We start from the raw sequence: 22,018 nt of genomic DNA on the forward strand, positions 1-22,018 counted from the left end.
GACAACCTTGTGTAACCACTACCCAAGTCAACAAATAGAACATTCCTAGGATTAAAGCAATCTCCTTCTTATTCTTCCCAATTACTATAATTCCTGCCGCCTCCCATCTGACCAAACTAACCATCTGATATCTAAAACCATAAATTGGTGTTGCCTGTTTGGAGCATTATATAAATGGAATGACACAGTATGTAGTACTTTATGTCTATTCTTCAGTGAATCCTTTGTGAATTATCTGTTTTAACCTCTTATTTTTCTGTTAGGAAGTCTTCATAGATACTAAATAAAATCTAATATATACAAATATATGCTACTCAGTAGTTTGCCTTTTCTTTTTCTTAATAGTGTTATGATGAATAGAATTCTCACTCCTAATATAGTCCAATTTGTCAGAGTTTTGTATTCTGTTAAAGAAATCTTTATCTATCCAAGATCAGGAAAATATTCTTGTATGTTATTTCTGGAAGCTTTATTGTATTATTTCTCATTTAGATATACAATGCATTTGGGATGGGGTCAATTCCCTCTACCTCTCATCAAGATTATCTAACTGACCCAACATCAATGATTAAGAAGACCATCTTTTCCCCCACTGCTCTACAGGGCCTCCTTTCTTACACCAAGAGTTCATATACTTCTGGGACCATTTCAGGTCTCTCCAATCTATTTCATTAGTTTATCTGTTTATTCTTTTACATACTTGCATTGTACTTTTACATCAATTTTGATATTAGTAGAATAAGTCTTCTCATCTCTATTGAAACCATCTAAAATAATATCCCATATAGATAATAAGAGTGTAAACTGTCCAGGTACTTGTCTTCTACCTTAGCTATTTTTTTTTTTAATATTAGGGATTGAACCCAGGGGCACTTTAACCACTGAGTTACATCCCTGGCCCTTTTTAAATTTTGAAACAGGATCTCGCTAAGTTGCTTAGGGCCCCCGCTAAGTTGTTGAGGCTGGCTTTGAACTTGCAATCCCCTGCCTCAGCCTCCCAAGCTGTTGGGATTAAAGTTGTGCACTACCTGCTTTTTTGAGACAGGTCTGACTAAGTTGCTGAGACTGGCCTTGAACTTATAATCCTCTTGTCTCAATCTCCTGAGTTGCTGGGATCACAAGTATGTGCCACTGAGCCTGTTCTACCTTGACTATTCTTGGTCTATATAATATTTTTAGATGAATTTTAGAACCAACTTACCATTGTGTATGTGGAAGGGTAGTACAACTGTGTTGTAATTTTGGTCTTCAGAACCAAAGGATAACATTGTCTTCTAATACATAATCGTGGTATAGTCCTCCATTTATTTAATAGTCTCTATATAAAAGTCTTGTACATTTCTCATTGGATTTCTTTTTCCTAGGTATTTACTATCTTGTAATGCAGTTAAAATTATTAATTTACTGTTTGTTGGTATATTTAAATACCAGTATAAATACAATTGATTTTTATAAGCTAACTTTCATTTTTGTTTCTATATGCATTCATTTTATCTTGTTAACTACATAAAAATCTTCTAAAAGCAGAACTCCTAAGGACTCACATAGAATGTTACATATACTGAAATTATTCAATGAAATATTTGACAGCAGGAAATTATGCCTAAAGACAAATCAGCAGGATATAAAAATGGAACAAAAATCTAATTCAAAATTAGACTGGCAAGTAATGACGAACGGCTGTAGAAGTAGTTCTTTTGCCTCTTCTATTTATGGGTATAGCTTCTAGTGCTCATTTAGGATAACCATTCTGAAAATGATCATGAACTACTGTGAGTCAAGATAGTTACCAGACTTGTCAAGGACAAAAGAGAGGGAACTGGCTCTAGACCAGAGGCTTTTGCCCCTCATCTTAGTTTGCTTTGGGGACAAGTACCTGGAAGACTGTAGATATTTAACAATTTACTATATAGTTCTCTCTTCTATAACATTGTAATAATTCTTCAGAATATGTTTACACTTCCTCAAAATCAACTGACTTTTGTGAAACAAAGCTTGAATAATCAAAAGTGGCAAAGCTAGTTACCAACATAATATTGCAAATTAATGAAAGAAAAGGAATTGAAAGCAGGTGATTCAGTCAATTCAATATATGTGAAATATCAATGTATGCGAAATATAAAAGGGCTATAAAATGAATGTACCCAGATAGGTTTTCAATGTAATTTAGGTCTACACCTAAACTGGTTTTATCACATGCCACGAAGATAAAATGGAAATAAGATGATAAAAAAAATCTGAATTTGGAGAAAACAATTTAGTAACCTGACTAATTTCTAGAAAAGCAACAACCATTATAGGATAATAAGAGAAATAAAGGATTCAAATACTGACCAAGAGTTCTGGACTTCATTTAGAAAATAAAGAAAAAGGCAAAACCGAAGCATAAGAAAAAAAAAAAACCCAAACCAAATCCTGATTTTAAACATAAATCATAGCATTATACATATGGCCACCATAAAATTAACAAATTATTCTGTTTTAACTACCTATGAAAAAGTGTTTATAACTAAAAATCTATAGTTCACTAAGTGCATAACAAACAATATGAAGTACCAACATAAACACCTAACAGAATACTGTTGATATGAAATGAGGAAAGAGCTAGCTACTTTGATACTGATATTAATTCCTTTAATATATAATAACTGAAGTGAGATTTTATTTCTTTGGGGTTTTTTTTTTGTTGTTGTTAGTTTGTTTTTTTGTAGTGTTGGGGATCAAATCCACATGCCAAACAAGTGCTCTTACCATTGAACTACATATATCCCCAGCCCAAGATGGAGATTTTAAACTTTTTCCCTTCTGTCATCCACTCCAACCATGATTCTGAATTGAAGTTATTTATAGAATGCAAAGTTAGCTAAATTAGCCTAATCTGACACTCCATTGTACAAGACAAAAGACAACATCAGTAGCTATGTGAACAGAGTATGTTTTTAATACTAAGTTTTCAATACTAAGTTCTCTGCACATACTGATTTCCCTGTCAATCTCAGGGCTTCAACAAAATAGCCAAGCCTCTTTCAAAATCTAGAGCTCAGTAATAAACACAAAAACAACATGTCATCCCAACTTGCCAACACAAAACAGCAACCTCACTAACTAGAGTTCAGATAAATAAAAACTTTGCTGTTACATGATTATAAATAACAAAGAAAATTCTAATGACCTCTAACTCTGAGTTAGCATGTTATTGGTTTCAATGCACTTACTTAGCAGGAAACATAAGATGTTTTGTTTTACTATAACAAATCCACAAATTATCCAACAAAATCTAGGAATTTCTTTCATTTTATTATTAGCTTACCCAGTTTAGTGGCGCCCTCTGGTGGGTATTCAGGAAACTGACCCTCTGAAGGGACACTGACAGTTCTCCTCAGGCATCGCCCTTTGGATGAATCTGCCTGTTGCTCTTGTCCTTCTCCAGGTATCTAGTTAAGCAAAAGAAAAAGAGATGAAACTTAACAGTGAACTGGCCCTAACTACTTTGTAATTGAATAATTCTTTTAGTTAATGAAGACAGTAAGATAAAATGAGAAGAGTAAAGTAGGAGAAATGTAGATTAGTATTCACAATGGTAAGGTATCACTAACCCCTTTTCAGCTTTTCTTTAAAAAGAAATCTGAAAGATCAAGAAAGGTGAGTATGTAAATTAGCTTAAAAGAAGTATGTGCAAATCATATCCAGGTGTGAACCTGCTCTGGGAGCTCAGAAAGCAAAACAAAACAAACACCCACACAAATAAAAAAGTTCTTCTTTATCAGAACATGGTTCACAGGCTCTAATTTTACTCAATGTTCAAATAGGTAAATAGAAATAAAAATTGGCCAGAAATATTTAGCTTCAAAATTCCTTTAAAGGAGGTGGTTTCGTTAGCATAGTAAAATCACCTAAATATTCTTCAACTTTAAGATCAAGTACTTTATTAACTTTTAGACATAGTTAGTAAACCATGTTTCAGTGGAAATATGTATAAATATCTACATAAAATAACATATTTTCTTCCAAAGGTGAGAATGTTTTCAGAATCATAAAAATTATACTTTCTGGCAAAGTTTTAGGAACTAAGTAGCTGTTTGCATATGTGGAATGAGAACTACAAATGGAAAAAAAAATCCCTGTAATGCCAATTACTATTTTAAAGCTTTTTGACAGGTTATCATTGTAGAGTAGTAGGATAGCTCTAACACGTGTGTGTGCGCGCACATGTGTGCATGTGTATGCAAGATATATGTTCCAAGATCCCCAATAAATGCCTTAAGCCACAGACAGAACCTGTATATATTATGCTTTTCCTATTCCTATCTGATAAAATTACCAATTAGGTGCAGTAAGAGATTAACAACAATAAGAAAATAGAACAACTGTAACAATATACTGTAATAAAAGTTATGTGAATGTCTTATCTTTCTCTACCTTCCCTCCTCCATGATTCAAAATACTTTACTGTACTGTCTCATTACAGCTTCTCTTTGACATGTCCACACTGCCAGCATCATTACTCTTGCACTTTGGGGTTTTATTAAATAAAATAAGGGTTACATGGAAACAACACTGTGATACACTGACAGTTGATCTGATAAGCAAGATGCTTCCTAAATGACTAATTGGTAGTATCACATATAGTGTGGATACAGTGGACAATAGGAGGATTCACATTCCAGGCAGGAAGAAGCAGGTTAGCATGCTATTTCAACATATTATGCAGAACAGTGCAGTTTAAAACTTATGAATGATTTCTGGAATTTTCCATTTACTATTTTCAAACTGCAGTTGACCATGGAAAACTAAGACTGTGAAAGCAAAACCTCAGATAAGGGGGTACTACTATAAGGCTCAGTTTGGGGGCAATGGGCAAACTTAATAATGATATTTTATTAGTGATTTTCATTAGAATAATTGTACTGAGATTATCTTAAATAGTTTGAGAAAGTATGTCAGTAATTAATCATGCTTCCTAATTTCTTATGGTTTCTGTATTGTTATCAACAAATTCCAATAATAATGACTAACATTTAACTCTTACTATGAACAAACCTAAGGAACATTTATATGTGACATTATAAGGGAGGCATTATAATTATCCCCCTTTTACAGATGAGAACTTATTTATTTTTCTAAATGATTACAATGGACATACACCAGAGCAACTGATCTAGCAAAACTGGAATCGATACCTCCAGCTCTACCTCAGTAACCCAACTCCTATCTCTATACAGGAGAAGATAGAAAGGGAAACTGTCTCTGTTACTGAGAATCTAAGGAGCAAATTCCTATGGCCTCTATGAGGATGGCAAATTTTTAACACTTTGTATAGGGCCAAATATTCCTCCATATCCTCATTACCATGACTAAGGTTACTCTTTGCAATTGTGAAACTAAAGGGCAGAATTAAGAAGGATGAAATTCTAAAAATAAGCTGAAACCACATAATAGCATCAATAAAGATACAAAGTACTAAGTAATAGAAAACTTGGTGAACAGTAATTGAAATCATCCACCCCTTTCAAATGGAAATTATCTCTATTTAAATAATTGAAAGAGTAACACTGAAAGGTTAAGCGACTCCCTCCTACTAAGAAAAGCAAAAAATGCAACCTCTACTTGCTCTAAAAGCAGAAGGAAAAGAAAATAAATTTGGATCCTTGAGCAAATAATTGAGTCTAACTAAACATAACTGTTTGCGCCTGGTTCTAAAAATGCCTATTAAAATAATAAAGATTTAAGCTCTACAGAAAAAAAAAAGCTAGTAATTGCTATGGTGTTGTCATTATCAAAGTTATATTCATGACAAAGGGAGAACCACTTCTTTAGTATATACTGTATCTTCACCAGAACCAAGGAGAGAATAAATAAAATATACCAGACCTTTATTTGAACCTAAAATTCATTCACAATTATTTTCTCAAAGTTTTAACATACACTCTTAATTTCTCACTGTTGAAACTTAAAGGACCAAAGGTTTTATTCAAAGTATCACTCTTAAAGGCATTTTACCCCTGACTCAGGATATAAGGGAACATGGTGACCTTTATTCCAAACTTGAATTTCTTTTTTTTAAATTTTTAAAGTATTTTGACATTTATTTTCTATTTTCAATGCATATCAAAATATACCATATATAGGTTTCATCCGTGCATCCCCATATTTACAAAATATATATTCATTGGACTCACAATTTACTGTTCCCTCTTTCAGATCCTGTCTGTTTATATATGTTTTCACACAAAATTTCAAAAGTACATTCTTATGAATATTCGTATTTCTCCATATCTCTCCATATCAATCTTTATTCTCTGACCCTAACACTACCTCAGTACAAGATTTGATATTACCCTTACCATACCTCTGTATATAAAAATTAATGTGTTATATTTATAAATATGAGTATAAATTTCAAAGTGTATTTTGATATTTATATTCTATTTTCAAAGTTAAATTTACATACATATCACAATATATCACATATTAGATTCATCCATGTATCCTCATATATATAAAATGTATATTCAAAGGAGTCATACTTTACTATTCCCTGTGTCTGAGCCTTTATATTTACATATTTTTACACATATTTTCACAAGCACATTCCTATGAATATTCATATTTCCCCATATTAATCTTAATTCTATAACCCTAGTCCTGGTTCAGTACAAACTTTGATATTACCCTTTCCATACCTCTGTATATAAACCTAATGTGGAGTGCCTGCAAGCGAGGCGAACCTGCAAGCCACGGGCGGGCGGGTCAGGCCCAGCAACCAGCCAAGTGACAGCAGATACACGCGCCTTCGGGGAACGCGGACCGGACCCACTAGGACAGGTCCGGTGGACGGCTGAGGGCAAGGCCCATCCCCTCCCCCAGTGTCTGCAGGTAGGCGGGGGACTGTGAACACCAGCTGAGCGGGCCCAAAGCCTGCTGAGGGGCGGAACCGGCCCCTCCCCCAGTGCCTGCAAGCGAGGCGAACCTGCAACCCATCGGGAGGTTAGGCCCAGCAACCTACGGAGTGACACAGGTGCCCCTGGCGCCTGCTGGGTAGGTGGACCTTTGACCGACCAGCAAAGCAGACCTAGGGCCTGCCAGCATGGTAGACGGATCACACTAATTGGAGGAGGATCACAACCACTACCTGCCCTGCAAGAGTGATTTTCCAACTATACAAGAGCAATATAAATAAATAGAGGGAAAATATCAAAGACACAACAATTTCACCAAGCAGAAAGAAACGCCAGCGGTATGAAACGACAAGGAAAGAAAGGACCACAGGCAATGCAGGTCAACTCAACTTTAGAAGAGGTAATAGCTGCAACAGATGGAATGTCAGATAGAGAGCTCAGGACATACATGCTTCAGATGATCTGGAGTCTCAAGGAAGACATGAGACAGCAAAATCAGACAATGAAAGATCACATTGACAAACAAATCCAGGAAGTAAAAGATCAATTTCACAGGGAGATAGAGGTAATAAAAAACAAACAAATAGAAATACTAGAAATGCAGGAAACAATAAACCAACTTAAAAACTCAATTGAGAATACTACCAGCAGAGTGGATCACTTAGAAGATAGAACATCAGACAATGAAGACAGAGTATTTCAACTTGAAAAGAACATAGATAGCTCAGCAAGTCTACTAAGAAACCATGAGCAGAACATTCAAGAGCTATGGGATAATATCAAAAGACCAAACTTAAGAGTCATTGGGATACAGGAAGGCACAGAGCTCCAAACCAAAGGATTAAGCAATCTATTCAGTGAAATAATACAAGAAAACTTCCCAGACTTGAAGAATGAGACAGAATCCCAAATCCTAGAAGCCTACAGGACGCCGAATGTGCAAAATCATAAGAGATCCACACCTAGACACATTATAATGAAGATGTCCAACATACAGAATAAGGAGAGAATTTTAAAAGCTACAAGGGAAAGAAAGCAGATTACATTTAGGGATAAACCAATCAGGATAACAGCTGATCTCTCAACACAGACTCTAAAAGCTAGAAGATCCTGGAATAACATATTTCAAACGCTTAAAGAAAATGGATTCCAACCAAGAATCGTGTATCCGGCGAAATTAAGCTTCAGGTTAGAAGATGAAATTAAAACCTTCCATGATAAACAAAAGTTAAAAGAATTTGCAGCTAGAAAACCATCTCTTCAAAAAATCCTTGGCAAAACATTACAGGAAGAGGAAATGGAAAATAACATTGATAACCAACAATGGGAGGTTGGACAGTAAAGGGGGGAAAGTAGTCAAAGAGGATAACAAATCAGGTTTAGTAACATCAATAAACAAATATGGATAGAAGAACAAACCATATCTCAATAATAACCCTAAATGTTAATGGCTTAAACTCACCAATTAAGAGACACAGGCTAGTAGAATGGATCACAAAACAAGACCCAACAATATGCTGTCTACAGGAGACGCATTTGATAGGAAAAGATGTACATAGACTGAAGGTGAAAGGTTGGGAAAAATCATATCACTCATATGGACCACGGAAACAAGCAGGAGTGTCCATACTCATATCTAATAAAATAGATTTCAAGCCAAAGCTAATCAAAAGGGATAAAGAAGGACACTTCATACTGCTCAAGGGAACCATACACCAACAAGACATAACAATCATAAATATATATGCCCCAAATAATGGTGCAGCCGTGTTCATCAAGCAAACTCTTCTCAAGTTCAAGAGTCTAATAGACCACCATACAATAATCATGGGAGACTTCAACACACCTCTCTCACCACTGGACAGATCTTCCAAACAAAAGTTAAATAAGGAAACTATAGAACTCAATAACACAATTAACAACCTAGACTTAATTGACATATATAGACTATACCACCCAACATCAAGTTGCTACACTTTTTTCTCAGCAGCACATGGAACCTTCTCAAAAATAGACCATATACTATGTCACAGGGCAACTCTTAGACAATACAAAGAGGTAGAGATAATACCATGCATCTTGTCTGATCATAATGGAATGAAACTGAAAATCAATGATAAAAGAAGAAAGGAAAAATCAAGCATCACCTGGAGAATGAACAATAGGTTGCTGAGTGATCAATGGGTTTTAGAAGACATCAAGGAGGAAATTAAAAAATTCCTAGAGTTAAATGAAAACACAGACACAACATATCGGAATCTATGGGACACATTGAAAGCAGTTCTAAGAGGAAAATTCATTGCTTGGAGTTCATTCCTCAAAAAAAGAAAAAACCAACAAATAAATGATCTCATACTTCATCTCAAAATCCTAGAAAAAGAAGAGCAAAACAACAGCAAAAGAAGTAGAAGGCAAGAAATAATTAAAATCAGAGCTGAAATTAATGAAATTGAAACAAAAGAAACAATTGAAAAAATTGACAAAACTAAAAGCTGGTTCTTTGAAAAAATAAATAAAATTGACAGACCCTTAGCCATGCTAACGAAGAGAAGAAGAGAGAGAACCCAAATTACTAGCATACGGGATGAAAAAGGCAATATCACAACAGACACTTCAGAAATACAGAAGATAATAAGAAAGTACTTTGAATCCTTATACTCCAATAAAATAGAAGATAGTGAAGGCATAGATAAATTCCTTGAGTCTTATGATCTGCCCAGATTGAGCCAGGAGGATATAGACAACCTAAACAGACCAATAACAATAGAGGAAATAGAAGAAACCATCAAAAGACTACCAACTAAGAAAAGCCCAGGACCGGATGGGTATACAGCAGAGTTTTACAAAACCTTTAAAGAGGAACTAACACCAATACTTTTCAAACTATTTCAGGAAATAGAAAAAGAGAGAGAACTTCCAAATTCATTCTACGAGGCCAACATCACCCTGATTCCGAAACCAGACAAAGACACTTCAAAGAAAGAAAACTACAGACCAATATCTCTAATGAACCTTGATGCAAAAATCCTCAATAAAATTCTGGCGAATCGGATTCAAATACATATCAAAAAAATTATACACCATGATCAAGTAGGATTCATCCCTGGTATGCAAGGTTGGATCAATATACGGAAATCAATAAATGTTATCCACCACATCAATAGACTTAAAAATAAGAACCATATGATCATCTCGATAGATCATCTCGATAGATGCAGAAAAAGCTTTCGACAAAGTACAGCATCCCTTTATGTTCAAAACTCTAGAAATATTAGGGATAACTGGATCATACCTCAACATTGTAAAAGCAATCTATGATAAGCCACAGGCCAGCATCATTCTGAATGGAGAAAAATTGAAGGCATTCCCTCTAAGATCTGGTACAAGACAGGGATGCCCTCTCTCACCACTTCTGTTCAACATAGTCCTCGAAACACTGGCCAGAGCAATTAGGCAGACGAAAGAAATTAAAGGCATAAAAATAGGAAAAGAAGAACTTAAATTATCACTATTTGCAGATGATATGATTCTATACCTAGCAGACCCAAAAGGGTCTACAAAGAAGCTATTAGAGCTAATAAATGAATTCAGCAAAGTGGCAGGATATAAGATCAACACGCATAAATCAAAAGCATTCCTGTATATCAGCGACAAATCCTCTGAAACGGAAATGAGGACAACTACTCCATTCACAATATCCCCCCAAAAAATAAAATACTTGGGAATCAACCTAACAAAAGAAATGAAAGATTTATACAATGAAAATTACAGAACCCTAAAGAAAGACATAGAAGAAGACCTTAGAAGATGGAAAAATATACCCTGCTCATGGATAGGCAGAACTAACATCATCAAAATGGCGATATTACCAAAAGTCCTATATAAGTTCAATGCAATGCCAATCAAAATCCCAACAGCATATCTTGTAGAAATCGATAAAAGAATCATGAAATTCATATGGAATAATAAGAGACCCAGAATAGCAAAAACAATACTAAGCAGGAAGTGTGAATCAGGCAGTATAGCGATACCAGACTTCAAACTATACTACAGAGCAATAGTAACAAAAACAGCATGGTACTGGTACCAAAACAGGCGGGTGGACAAATGGTACAGAATAGAGGACACAGTAACCAATCCACAAAACTACAACTATCTTATTTTTGATAAAGGGGCTAAAAGCATGCAATGGAGGAAAGATAGCATCTTCAACAAATGGTGCTGGGAAAACTGGAAATCCATTTGCACCAAAATGAATCTGAATCCCTATCTCTCGCCGTGCACAAAAGTTAACTCAAAATGGATCAAGGAGCTTGATATTAAATCAGAGACATGGCATCTGATAGAAGAAAAAGTTGGTTATGATCTACACGCTGTGGGATCGGGCTCCAAATTCCTCAATAGGACACCCATAGCGCTAGAGTTAACAACTAGAATCAACAAATGGGACTTACTCAAACTAAAAAGTTTTTTCTCAGCAAAAGAAACAATAAGAGAGATAAACAGGGAGCCTACATCCTGGGAACAAATCTTTACTCCACACACTTCAGATAGAGCCCTAATAACCAGAATATACAAAGAACTCAAAAAATTAGACAATAAGACAACAAATAACCCAATCAATAAATGGGCCAAGGACCTGAACAGACACTTCTCAGAGGAGGACATACAATCAATCAACAAGTACATGAAAAAATGCTCACCATCGCTAGCAGTCAGAGAAATGCAAATCAAAACTACCCTAAGATACCATCTCACTCCAGTAAGACTGGCAGCCATTAGGAAGTCAAACAACAATAAGTGCTGGAGAGGATGCGGGGAAAAGGGCACTCTTGTTCATTGCTGGTGGGACTGCAAATTGGTGCAGCCAATTTGGAAAGCAGTATGGAGATTTCTCGGAAAGCTGGGAATGGAACCACCATTCGACCCAGCTATTCCCCTTCTCGGTCTATTCCCTAAAGCCCTAACAAGAGCATGCTACAGGGACACCGCTACATCGATGTTCATAGCAGCTCAATTCACGATAGCAAGACTGTGGAATCAGCCTAGATGCCCTTCAATAGATGAATGGATAAAAAAAATGTGGCATTTATATACTATGGAGTATTATTCTGCTTTAAAAAATGACAAAATCATAGAATTTGGAGGGAAATGGATGGCATTAGAGCAGATTATGCTAAGTGAAGCTAGTCAATCTTTAAAAAACAAATACCAAATGACTCCTTTGATATAAGGGGAGTAAACAAGGACAGGGTAGGGACGAAGAGCTTGAGAAGAAGATTTACATTAAACAGGGATGAGAGGTGGGAGGGAAAGGGAGTGAGAAGGGAAATTGCATGGCAATGGAAGGCGATCCTCAGGGTTATACAAAATGTCATATAAGAGGAAAGGAGGGGTAAGACAAGATAATACAAATGGAAGAAATGATTTAAAGTAGAAGGGGTAGAGAAAGAAAAGGGGAGGGGAGGGGAGGGGAGGGGAGGGGGGATAGTAGAGAATAGGACAGACAGCAGAATACATCAGACACTAGAAAGGCAATATGTCAATCAATGGAAGGGAAACTGATGTGATACAGCAATTTGTATACGGGGTAAAAGGGGGAGTTCATAATCCACGTGAATCAAACCGTGTAATATGATGTATTAAGAACTATGTAATGTTATGAACGACCAATAAAAAAAAAGAAAGAAAGAAATACACATTAAAAAAAAAGAAAAACAAAAACAGATTCACTAAAAATATTTTATAAAATTATCTTCATGTGGATAAATTACATGTGAAACACAAATGAATTTCATGTGTAGACCTAGGTCCCATCCCCAAGGTATGTCATTATGTATATGCAAATACTCCAAAATCTGATATCTTAAACTTCTGGTACCAAGCATTTTGGATAAAAACCAACCCATACCATGTTTAAAAAAAAAAAAAATAAACCTAATGTGACTTATAACCCATATACACATATACACAAATATACAATACTGCAAATTGGTGCACTGAAACTTGAATTCCTTAAGAATATTGTACTTTTTATAACACCTATAGATGGCTTTTATATATAAAATATTTTTAAACATATTGATCTACTCCTTTAAAATTGGATACATCACAATTCATGTACCTTCAAATGAACCAAATTGAAGTTCACAAAAATCTATATTCAGCTGAAGAGAGTGTTTTACAAGAGCATTTTAGCTGTTCTAATTGTCCTAGTTGACCAGTTTTCATGTTTACACTGAATTGCCCATAAACATGGGGCTCTTTTTATGTTTGAAACACTTCTTTGGCCTTGTACTGGGCTTCAGAGTCTTCCTTTGCCAAGAAACGAAAGGAAAAGGAAAAAGAAAGAAAAGAAAAAGAACCAAGTTCTAGAATCACAGTATTTGGGACAAGAGTCCCCTGTATTTCTCTTTTGCTAGCAAAGCAATAAACCTTCTTTTTCCTTTTTCTCAAAAACAAAACAAAACAAAACAAAAAACCCACAAAAACCAAGTACTTCAATTTCATTACATTTTAGAAAAGTGGAAAATAGTATCTCTGCCTCCTAAATTAGCTTTGTTAATTTCAAACTCTTAACAATGGAAGAGCAAGGTTATGCACATAACATACACATACACAAATATACAAACATGCCCATGCTTTCTATGAAATATTCTTTCATTTTGTTTTAGAGACATATGGAAATTAATTTCAATTCAATCTAAGTTCATACAGATTAAATAGTCAAGTATAGCAAATCAACATCACACTAACTAGCATCTGAAAACTCAAGTTATTTCTTTTCCTAAAGAAATGCTAAAAAAGCTCTACTAAATCCTTGAAAGGATTTTTAAATCTTTTTAAAGAAATAAAAACTCAATTTTCTTATCTTGTTAAGGCAGTGGTTCTCAATGCAAAAGTTGTCCAGGTACCAGCAGAATCAGCATAATCTGGGAATTTATTTGAAATTTACATTCTCAGTCCTCACCCCAGACCTGCTGAATCAGAAATTCTGGGGGTGGAACTCAGCAATTTGTGCTTTAACCAAGCCTCCAACTGACTCTGATGCTCACTGCAGTTGGGAGCCATTGCCTTGAGATCTTGTTTTCTCTCCTTCCTATCAAGGTTAAGCATCTCAAAGTCTCCTTTATAACAGACATAGACAGGCAAGTTGAGGATCACTTTAACCATTCACTTTCAATCCTTGGCCACCTGTACTAAGTATAGAAGCCTAAATGAATCACTTAGATTTACTAAACCTCCATTTCTACATTTCTGAGGTATGATCTTAATGATATCTCAGGTGGATGCCAGGGCTGTAGGTTTTAAAGAAGCCTCAGGCCTTTATCAGGAGTTTGTCTATTTTTTGTTCTCAATCCTTCAGTTATTTTCTTGAAAGCCTGCATAGTATTCATCTGCAAATATGAAGTTCAAACCTTGGTCAAAGACTACTTGGTCTCCTGCCCAGCAAATTATAGCCCCTTCAGATGCAGCATTCAATTCTGTGCCTCCTTAGCTCAATATTAGGACCATTATACTATTCTTGAACTTCATATTCCTATGCTACTGTCAGAAAATGGTACACAGGGCAATGGTGACCACTATAGTGTTAGGGCACCCACAGACCAATGCCTGAAAATATACATTTGTTGAGGTAGGAGCTGACCTGTTTTTGTTCTTCTTGTTGTTTACAGAGGGAAGGGTAGTCTTGTACCTGTTGCTCTATCACAGATCCTTAAGTCAAAAGTTCCTTATGAACTTTTATGCAAACTCCTATAACATTTTCTTCAATGGTGTCTGCCTCTAATGCTCTGTTTCTTAAGCCCATTCTTTACATACTTATCAGCGTAGTTCCAAAATGCAAATATGATCATGTCATCCTGAGGCTTAAAGCCCTTCAGTGGTTCTCCTTTATTCTAGAAGCAGTTTTCATATAAAAAGTGGTATATTCATGGGGGCTGGAGAGAAATACCTTTCTGCTTCAACCAGAATTCTTAGTTCTTAGTTTATCTGTTGTTGGGGCTTCTGTATAAGCTTTTCTACAATGAAAAGGTACTTTTGGTTAAAAAACAAACAACAACAAAAGATTAAAAAACTACTATCCTATAAAGTACAAGATCCCTAACACTGTATACCAGGTTTTCCACATCCTGGTTGCTGTCTTTGTGTTCAGCTTCAGACTTTGCAGTCTAGGAACATAAAGTGTTTGCATTTTCCTAATATATCCCCTATCAGGGAGTCTATTGCCATTGCTTAGTTTATTCTCTCAGCCTGAAATGTCCCTCACTTTCTTTCTATTCTACATCTAACAGGTGAAACTATTTGTCCTAAGGTTAATACAGACATTGCCTCTTCTTGGACTTTCCCTTTTACCAATCCTCTCAGGCAAAGTTAAGGTACACTTCCTTTATTTCTTCCAACAAGACATCTCTCCCTGTCATTCTACTTATTATTTATAATTATTCACATGCAACTAATTCCATGTGAGTTAGGAGTTTGTATCTTACCAGCTATGATGGTTTGGATATGTGGTGTCCCTCAAAAGTTTACCTGAGACAATGCAAGAATTTTCATGATTACATTTTGAAAGGTGTAACATAAGCAGTGGATTAATACATGGACATGGATTAAGTGGATGGTAACTGTGAGCAGTTAAGGTATGGCTGAAGTAGGTAAGTCACTGGGGCTGTGTATTTGGGGTTTAAATTTTGTCCCTAGAGAGTGGAGCTGCTTTCCATGTCCTGAGCTGTTTTTTTCCACCATAATATTCTGCCTCACCCTTGGACCCAGAGCTATGGAGTTGGCTATCTATTGACATGAGCCAAAATAGACTTTATCTTCTCTCTGTTGTTCTTATCAGGTCTTTTGGCCACAGAAGTGCAAAGCTGACTAAAATATCAGCTAATCTCCAAACTTTAAAACAGCTCCAACCCACAAATGAATGAATAATCAATAGGTTGAGATGGATGCCATTAAAGGCAAAGGAAAAAGTGTGACATAGCCAAGAAAGATGGTAAGCATACAAAACTAACTTTATTTATTTATTTGAACAGGGAATTATCAATTTAGCTAAAGTCTCTTAAGGAAGAGAAGTAAAACAGAACACTAAATGTATCATAACCATGCTTAAATCCAAGGATATTCACGATTCAGGAAGCAAAGGAAAGGCCCTATCATTTCTAGACTTGAAATCAATGGTAGTCTTCTAATTGGCTCATTTTATTCCTACTTCTCTCTCTTCTAATATGTCCTATAGATAAATATTTCTAATATATAAATTTGATCAAATCCCTTCTTTTATTAAGCTTTCTTTCACAATATTCCATTGCCAGTAACATCTAAATGACATATTTAGTTAGAGCAAGGTTCTTTTAGAATAAATGGATTTCTTTCTCTTATACTATCCAGTTTACTTGTGTTATTCACTAAATGTAACATTTAAATTATCTGTCTTATTTCCACCGCTACATTTGTTGTGGGGGAGAAAGAGGAAAGAAGAACTATATCTTATTTTTTGCAACTTCTAACATAGTAAATGCACATACAGGGACACATTATACATTTGGTGATTAACTTGAAAGTGGTTCTCAATGAAATATGCCACTAGTAGTTAACCTTAAGATAAATAATAGTTAATTTTCAGTGGTTTCCACAAAGCCAAACTGCTATTTTCATCAATATATCTAAGTATAATACCACCTTTCAAAAGAAAAAAAAGTGTTATTTTAGAACTTCATTACAAGTTTTAAAGCATTTTAGAACTGCCTTTTGTCTGAACTACTAGTGGACACATTAAAAATTCTAAATATGGAAACAAAAGTTTACATTAAGAAAAATGGAGCCAGGTGCAGTGAAATATGCCTGTAATCCCAGCAGCTCAGGAAGCTAGGGCAGGAGAATCACATGTTCAAAGTCAGCCTCAGCAACTTAGCAAGACCTTAAGCAACTTAGTGAGAGCTTGTCTCAAAATTTAAAAAAAAAAAAATGAAAAAAATGACAAAAAAGGGGGGCACTAGGAATGTGGCTCAGTCGTTGAGAACCCCTGGGCTTAATCTGTAGTTATAAACAAGAAAAGAAAATGAAGCCAAATTTACCCTTTTTGCTTGTTATAGCCAAAAGAGAGAGAAGGGGTGGGAGGGAAACCTCATAAACTTAGCTTTCTTTTGTATTTTTGTATTGGCTGCACCTGAGAGGAATTCATGTTTGTCTTCTCTACCATTTCCCTCAAAACCCCTAATTTCCAGTTTACTTAATTGTATCTCTTAAAAGCAAAATGGAACCCAAATTGCCTCCTATGCCCTCTCGGTTGGCACCAAGCCAGTTGGGGCCTTTGCTTTGTACCCAAGCAGAGAGGTATATTTCATATAAGCAATGTCTATTTGGTACAATCTGCATGAACTAATTTATTGAACCAATGAGTCATCTCTCAAGGTGACACTCTTGGCAAACTTCTCTTTCAGCATTCTACCAGAACTATCCTTCTGCTACATTCCCAAATTTATAATTTGTGTATTTAACACTCTTTCTATGTATTTCCCTCAAACATTTTTTTTCCAGTTTGAGAAGAAACATGCAGAGTTAAAAGAGAGTATTAAAAGATCCACACACTGACATAATAGGTGGGGCATATCAGACTAGTATAATCCTTTCACATTCCAGCAGAACCTGTCTAAGGAGTCAACTTAAATCCTTACTGAACCCTCTTAAATTGACAGCAAAAACATCCCCATGATTAGTTAAATAGGATTAGAAACAGACTTTTCAGATGATTTTATCAGGAAACTCCTTAAACTCTTCAAGAAATTCTAAATTATTCATTGTGAAATTAAGGATAAGGGTTACATTCCTTATAATTCTTAAGTGTAGGTGAAATGTAGAAGAGAGAAAGCATATTTTGATCCTTCTATAAAAGATGAATGTCTATTCTCTTCCTATAACAAAATTTGACAGGATATAAAACTTATAATTCAAGTAGCAAGTACAGAAATGTCTTCACATTTTCTTTTCCTAAAGACTTAATTTTAATTTTACCAGTTTAATAATGGCAGAAAATAACTACTTATCTCTAGGCATTAACTATTTTTGTAAACTCATTCCTTTACTGGCTTACTGTAGTAAGCTAGGAAATTCATCTATTTGCCTTCATTCTCTTCCACTAATCTTTCTATATAATTAACACAATTACTTTTCTAAGAAGCAAATCTGATGATGCCATTGCCCTGAAAATACCTTGCATGGTTTCAAATGATGTGCATGGTCCAAATCATTTCCAGAATAAAGTAAAAATTCCTCACTATGGCCTTCAAGGTTCTTTATTATCTGGTCTTGCTAGCTCTTCCTTTTCCTCTTATAAACTATGTTCCAAAAACTCTCAACATTCTTTCAATTTGCCAAAGAGATATGGTTCTTGACTTTGTATCTGTATACATACACACAGTATCCTCCCCTTCTTTTCTCCTTTGTCATTTAAGACATGAACCAAGTCTTAATTTCTCTACGAATACCTTTTTTGGCATTCTCCACTCCACACCCATAATCCATTCCAGGCAATGCCTCCCTCATTTAATCTTTCCTTTGTGGTTTAAAACAAACAAACAAACAAACAAAAAACCTTTTGAGATAAAAGTCATATAACATAAAATTAACAATTTTAAAATGAATAATTCAAATGGTATTTAGTACCACTTCTGTCTAGAATCAAATGGTTATAAATTTTAATTTACCTCAAGTTCTCCAATAAAAACTATGCAAAACAAACAAACAAAAAACCTTTTGAGATAAAAGTCATATAACATAAAATTAACAATTTTAAAATGAATAATTCAAATGGTATTTAGTACCACTTCTGTCTAGAATCAAATGGTTATAAATTTTAATTTACCTCAAGTTCTCCAATAAAAACTATGCATCTTTGTGGCCATGATACTGCATGTATAATGAAGCTCAATAAATAAAGATGGAATCACACATTTAACAGCAGAAAAGAGTCTCATGGATTATTTTCCCCCTCTTTTTATTGTGTGTTTACTGGGCCTGTATTTTGAGCCAAATTCAGGTTTGCTAGGAATTGGCCCCCTCAGCTGCTGGCCCCTCGAACAGTGACTGCAAAAATGGTTTCTTCCTTTATCCTCCAAACACTGCCTGGAGAGATGGTGACTTCTTTTCCCCAACATGGATATTGTGCAGTCTGTCTTTCAGGTATGCCAGGCAATGTCCTTGATCTCTAAATGCTCAGTACCCAACATGCCTTAGCCTCCCAAAACATGCAGTTTCCTTTAATTCCCTTATCCTTCCACTATGCTCATGGAAGGACCTCCTCTCTGGCTGGAGTTTCTGGTCCAGCTGTGGCAGCAGCTATGCTGCCAGGTATTTTTTCCTTATTTTATTATATCCAACCTCCTGGGTCCCTGATCTGCTTTGAGTGTCCAGTTTTAAATTCCAGTAAAGGACCCAGTTTTTTTTTGTTGTTGTTGTTGTTGTTTTTTTTTTTGCTGGTTTGTTTGTTTTGTTGTTGTTGTTGTTCACCCACCTTGCTGAGAAACTACCTGTCTTCTTTCTTAGTTCATTCCACAGAGCAGCCAGGAATTCGACCTCCTCTATTTCACCATCTTGAAAACCTCTCTAATCCTTTTGTCTTAATAAATTGATTGTCTCGGGTATTATAGTAATAGAACACTGATTAATACAGCTTATCACAGAAAGAAAAGATGGATCAGATCTCTCGAGTTTATATTACGGAAACAGACATTCTGGAATCAAAATTTATAATTTGGCTTTTGGAACATTCATTTAGTCTCAATTCATTCACCTCAATTTACTAAGAGTTTACTATGTGTCAGGAACTGTTCTAAGTACTAGGAGAAATATCATTGAAGAAAACAAAATCTCTGCTCCAAAGCTTTCATTCCAGTATGAGAGAGACAATAAACGTAATAAATAACTTATATAGCATTTTAAAAAGTGGCAAATGCAATAAAAAAATCAGAGCCAGGCAATTAGGTGAGAAGTTCTGGATTCAACTTCTAGGTACATAGTCAAAGATGTCTGTGAGACACCTATTCTTACATATTTATTGCAATTATTAATAAGAGCCAAGATAGGGAATAAACCTAGGTATCCATTGACACATGAATGGGTAAATATAACATGGGCAATGGAATACTACTCAGCTATAAACAAAAGTGAAATTTTGTCATTTATAACAACATGGGTGGAAATGGAGGACCCTATGTTATGTGAAATAAATTAGGCACAGAAATGCACAAACACTGCAAGTTCTCATTTATATATGGAAGCTAAAAAGTTGATCTCACAGATGCAGAAAATAAAAGAGTGGTCAGCAGAGTCTGACACATTGTATACATGTATTGAAATGTTACTCTTTACCCCATAACTTATTATATGTCAATAAAAAATAACAGTATATTTTTAAAAAGATGTTCTGGATGAATGTAGGGGAAGATATGTGATTTAAGGTGAGGGAAGTTAGTGAAGGTTGGTGATATGGAAGCAAACTGTTAAAAGAGGTGAGAAAGTAGCTATGCAAATATCTGAAGGAAGAACATTCCTAACAGAAGGCAAAGCTAAAACTAAAGACCTGAGGCAGGAACATGCCTGATGTGTTCAAGAAATAGTGATGAAATCAGTATGTCTGGGATTAAAAGAGTTGGGGGAATTAGTGATCTTTGAAACCTGGAAGGGTAGTTTACCTTTACTGGAGGATGTAAGGCATGTTGGAGAGGGCTCTCACATATCCAAATGGAGATATGCAATGGGAAGAGAGGAGGGATGAGTACATTAAGAAATTAGAAATCATCAGCATTAGAAGATACCAAAAGTCATAAAATCCCCAAGGAAGTTAGGTCCCATATGAAGATCTGAAGAAAATAAGAAAAATCTGTAGGAAAGACTCAGGAGGAACTGTCAGAGAGGCAGGATGAAAACTAAGAAAGCATGATGTCATGTAAAGCCAAGTGAAGAAAGTGATGTAAGGAAAGGAATGAGTGATGGGTGACATTAAATGCTCCTGACAGATTAAATAAGATGAGAACTGAGAAATTATCTTTGAATTTAATAATGTGGAAGTCACTAGTGAGCTTAACAAGAGCAACTGTGTCAGAGTGGTGTGGTTTGAGGGGCTGGAGTTGTAGCTCAGTGGTAGAGCACCTGCTTAGCACAGGTGAGGCAGTGGGTTAGATCAATACAATAGTATGCTGACAGGAATAATCTGATAGAGACAAAAAATTAAAGATGTACAAAAGGTTGGAAAGAATTAATAATGATATATCCTTGAATAGATGGGCACAAGGGAGAGGCTGACCAAGACAGTGGAAATTTCAACCATAGGAGGAGAAGGAAATCAGACTTAAGGAAACAGTTGCTGGTGAGTAGATATGGTAGATAAGCTCTCTTCTGAGTACTTCAATTTTCTCAGTGAAGCAATAAGCAAGGTAACCAGCTCTATGTAAAGATAATAAAGATGGGATTACAGGTTTGAAGAGAGAAAGGTATAAAAAAATCACTTTAGAAAACCATTCTGTACTGTGCTTGTCAGAGGGTGGTTCAAGATCCTATACTGTTCTGTGAACTGTTTTGATTTGCTGTGATAAACAAAATAGTACAAAAACAGAGAAGCAGCACGCTTAGGATCATCATTAGATCTGTTTCATAGTATAGACTTTTTTCCACAAATAATTATTATTTTTTTGTAATTCTACTCCTTTTTTCCCTATGTTATGCTGAATATACTTATTGAATTTCATGTCTTAAATCTAATAAAACATTCAGGCTTGTATTTTTTATTTCACTTTTCTTTACAATTCATTTTATTGATTATGATGAGGCAGGGTGGAGGGCCAAGAGATCTTTTACCATAGATAGATTGAGAAGCACTAATCCAATAGGGTGGGACAGTAATTGAAAATGTTTTATGATTGCCAAGCAGCACTGGGGGTTCCAATGAAGTTTGCAGCCATTAGTTCAAAGACCAGTCAGCAATGTGTGTGCTTTTCTCCAGACACATTAAGCTTCAGGGATAAAGTTCACATAAATACCTAAATACCCGAAATAAATCAGCTTATGAAGAGGAAGATTTATTTTGGCTCACAGTTGCAGAGGTTTCAGTTCATGGTCACTTG

The 22,018-nt window shown here is 35.4% G+C and overlaps 1 protein-coding gene across 4 annotated transcripts in view; it reads right to left on the minus strand.

Annotated features, from left to right (window-relative positions):
• The window catches only part of Rasal2 (RAS protein activator like 2), a 346,050-nt gene that overhangs the window by 159,308 nt on the left and 164,724 nt on the right, over positions 1-22,018 (minus strand). For all 4 annotated transcript variants that reach the window (XM_026388446.2, XM_026388445.2, XM_026388444.2 and 1 more), the window contains exon 3: positions 3,311-3,434. In XM_026388446.2, the coding sequence (XP_026244231.2) occupies positions 3,311-3,434 (124 nt within the window). The remainder of the gene's footprint in view (positions 1-3,310; positions 3,435-22,018) is intronic.

This window comes from Urocitellus parryii, chromosome 9, assembly GCF_045843805.1.
Source record: "Urocitellus parryii isolate mUroPar1 chromosome 9, mUroPar1.hap1, whole genome shotgun sequence".
Classification (NCBI taxonomy): domain Eukaryota; kingdom Metazoa; phylum Chordata; class Mammalia; order Rodentia; family Sciuridae; genus Urocitellus; species Urocitellus parryii.